Source organism: Hipposideros armiger, unplaced genomic scaffold (assembly GCF_001890085.2).
Source record: "Hipposideros armiger isolate ML-2016 unplaced genomic scaffold, ASM189008v1 scaffold_431, whole genome shotgun sequence".
In the NCBI taxonomy this organism is placed as follows: Eukaryota; Metazoa; Chordata; class Mammalia; order Chiroptera; family Hipposideridae; genus Hipposideros; species Hipposideros armiger.
In genome coordinates, this window is record NW_017731781.1 from 61472 (window position 1) to 64033 (window position 2562).

At 52.6% G+C, this 2562-nt stretch overlaps 1 protein-coding gene across 4 annotated transcripts in view; it reads right to left on the reverse strand.

Annotated features, from left to right (window-relative positions):
- Positions 1-676: 676 nt before the first annotated feature.
- SHBG (sex hormone binding globulin) overlaps positions 677-2562 on the reverse strand; it is a 7728-nt gene continuing 5842 nt past the window's right edge. For 3 of the 4 annotated variants that reach the window (XM_019664801.1, XM_019664799.1, XM_019664800.1), the window contains exons 4-8: positions 2344-2505; positions 1949-2108; positions 1682-1818; positions 1120-1327; positions 677-854 (exon numbers count right to left, since the gene is read on the reverse strand). In XM_019664801.1, coding sequence (XP_019520346.1) covers positions 706-854; positions 1120-1327; positions 1682-1818; positions 1949-2108; positions 2344-2505 — 816 coding nt within the window. In that variant the 3' untranslated portion in view covers positions 677-705. The remainder of the gene's footprint in view (positions 855-1119; positions 1328-1681; positions 1819-1948; positions 2109-2343; positions 2506-2562) is intronic. The other variant, XM_019664802.1, reaches the window with a different exon arrangement.

A 2562-nucleotide genomic window follows, 5' to 3' on the forward strand; every position in this document is an offset into this window, starting at 1 on the left:
AATGGAGTAGAATAGAGCAAGTGGAAGGAGACTAGGAGAGATAGAGGTGGCTTTCTCCCTCTACTCTCCTTCCTTTTTTCTTTCTTCCTGCTGCCTCCACCCCTTTTCCCAGAACCCCTGCCCCCATCTCTCTATGACCCTCTCACGCCCCCTGCTGCTCCTTCCTTGGACAGAGCAGTGGCAAGTCTAAAAGACAACAGAATATTTTCCTTTTCCTCCTGACCCCTCAGAACCAGCCTCAGAGGGAGGAAGCTAAAGTCCCAAAGGGAAGGGAGTAGATGCTCGGGAAAGAGGTGGGCTCCTGGCTCCCAGAAAATGACCTATATCTGGTATGTGTGTGTCTGTCGGTGCTGTTGCTGGTATCTCAGGCTGAGAAGTCACTGCTTCCTCAGGAAGCTTTCTTTGACATCCAGTCTAGATTAAGCTCCTGCAGGTTAAGCTCCTGGTCTCCAAGCTTTCTCAACTCTCTGACTGCTCCTTTATGGCATTATCAGAGTTTCCAATTACTCACTTATTTGTTAGTCTTTGATGAATGTCTGCCTCCCCCAGGGGACTGTGAGCACCAAGAGAACAGAAAGCAGGGTTGTTTTTGCTCATCAGCACAACCCAATGTTCAGCACCATGACTGGTACACTGCAGATGTACAGTAAATATTTGTTGAATAAATAAATGAGTGACCTTCAAAAGGGGTTCTTTGGTGGGGATTTAATGGGTGGTGTCAGTGCCATTGCCTGAGCTCTGGGGACAGCTGTGAGTCCAGACGTCCTGGCTTCTGCTCAGAGCCCGGTCCATGTCTAGCCTCTGATCTTGTGCCAAAAGGCTGTCCAAGCAAAAGGAGGCAGAAGAGGTCTCTCCTAGAGGGAGGTGGCATGGAGCAGGCAGGGCATTAGGGCATTAGGATGCTTTGGATCCAAAAGCTCCTCCTCGCTGCCCCCCTTCTCCAAAACTAAAATTTTTAAAGCATTTCCTCCCACTGTCTCCATCCTCTCCCCTCCTTTGGCCTTTCTTCTGCCCTCCCAGAGGTCTCCTTCCCCTAAAAACGTGCCCCTACTTATCTTCTCCCCTCCCTTTAGCTATTTCCAATAGTGTGCTGAGAACTTGAATATCAGTCACTCTTACCTGGCAAAGCCCCCAGGAAGAGACGCCCTTGTGGGTGGACCCAGAGATTGAGGAGGGAGCCCAGGCCCACGGAAGGCAGAGCAAGGATCTCCTTCTTCGGCCCCTGGCTCAAGACCACGCTGGACACAGCCAGCTTTAGCTGAAGAGGGAGTCCCAAGACCAGGGACAGATCCAGCCCTGGCCCAGACCCAGAAGACAGCACCACCTTCTGCAGTGTATGGGACAGGGTAAGTGGGGGAGGAAAGAATGAACCCCATCTACTCCTTGTGGCCCCACCCCTACCTGCCTTAATTCTGCTTCTTAGCCACAACTTCTATCTACTGGCCATTTTCGCCTCCTAAATCCTGCCTCAGTTCTTCCAGCTTGACCTTCTATAAAGCCACATATACCCCAAGTAAATATACAATCTAAATAAAAGTTGTTTGCTTGCTGTGGACAGCTTCAAGATGTGTCCCTGGCCACCTACCCCAATCCCTAAGTCTTCCTAATATTGACATTTTCGAGTCCCCTTTTGCCCCATTGCTCCCAGGTGCCACTGAATATAGGCAATATCTCCTCTTACTTGATTTTGGAGATGGAGGCTGAGCCAAGAAGGGTTTTCTGGGGTCCCAAGGGCAAGGAGGTGGCCAGAGCCTGCTGCCAGCTGGATTTCCAGTTCCAGAGAGAAAGCCCAGGGCTCTGCATGAGGCTGGGGAATGTCTGGTGGGGGGTGGGGTGGGGTAGAAATGATCCTCCTGAGGCCTCAAAACTGGGGAAGGAGGGAAGGATGGAAGGAGATGGAGGAAGGCAGACACAGAGCTGGCCATGGAGGGGGAAAAATAGCCTTTACCTTGGAGACTGAACTCTGCATGAGTCCCTGGAGGAAAGAATATCCCACGTTGGGACTCTATAGCACAGCTTCTGAGGCTAGTGCGGGCAGACACTGAGGTCTGAGCCTGTTGGTCCAGCCAGTTATCCTGACGCAGGCAGGCATCCAAGGCAGGGACCAGCTGGAGCCGGTGGGTCGAAGAGAAGATGGAGGGATGTTGGAATTGAGACATGTAAGCCCAGTCCCTGCCTCCCCACCCTCAGTTTATTTCCCCCGAGACACAAGCATTTGTTGTCTCCCATGTACCTTTCATCCCACCCCTCTCCTCGAAAGTGTGGACTTAGACCCCCATGGCCACCCAGCCAGCAATGTTTTACCAGCTTTGGTCATGATTCCTGCCCCTGTGATACAGTTACCGGCAACCGGAGGCTGGAGACTGGGAACAGCAGCCCCCCTACTGCAATCCTCATGATGGGCTGGGGTTTTTTGGCCAGAGGCCCAGAGACCTGTCTCAGGCGCAGCACCTCCTCCCCATCTACCCCCAGCAGCAATGAGTCCCCAAGGATCTTCACTTCTACCTGCAGGAAGGAGGAGACAAGCAGAATCAGAGACCCCTGGGGCCTGCTGCCTCCACC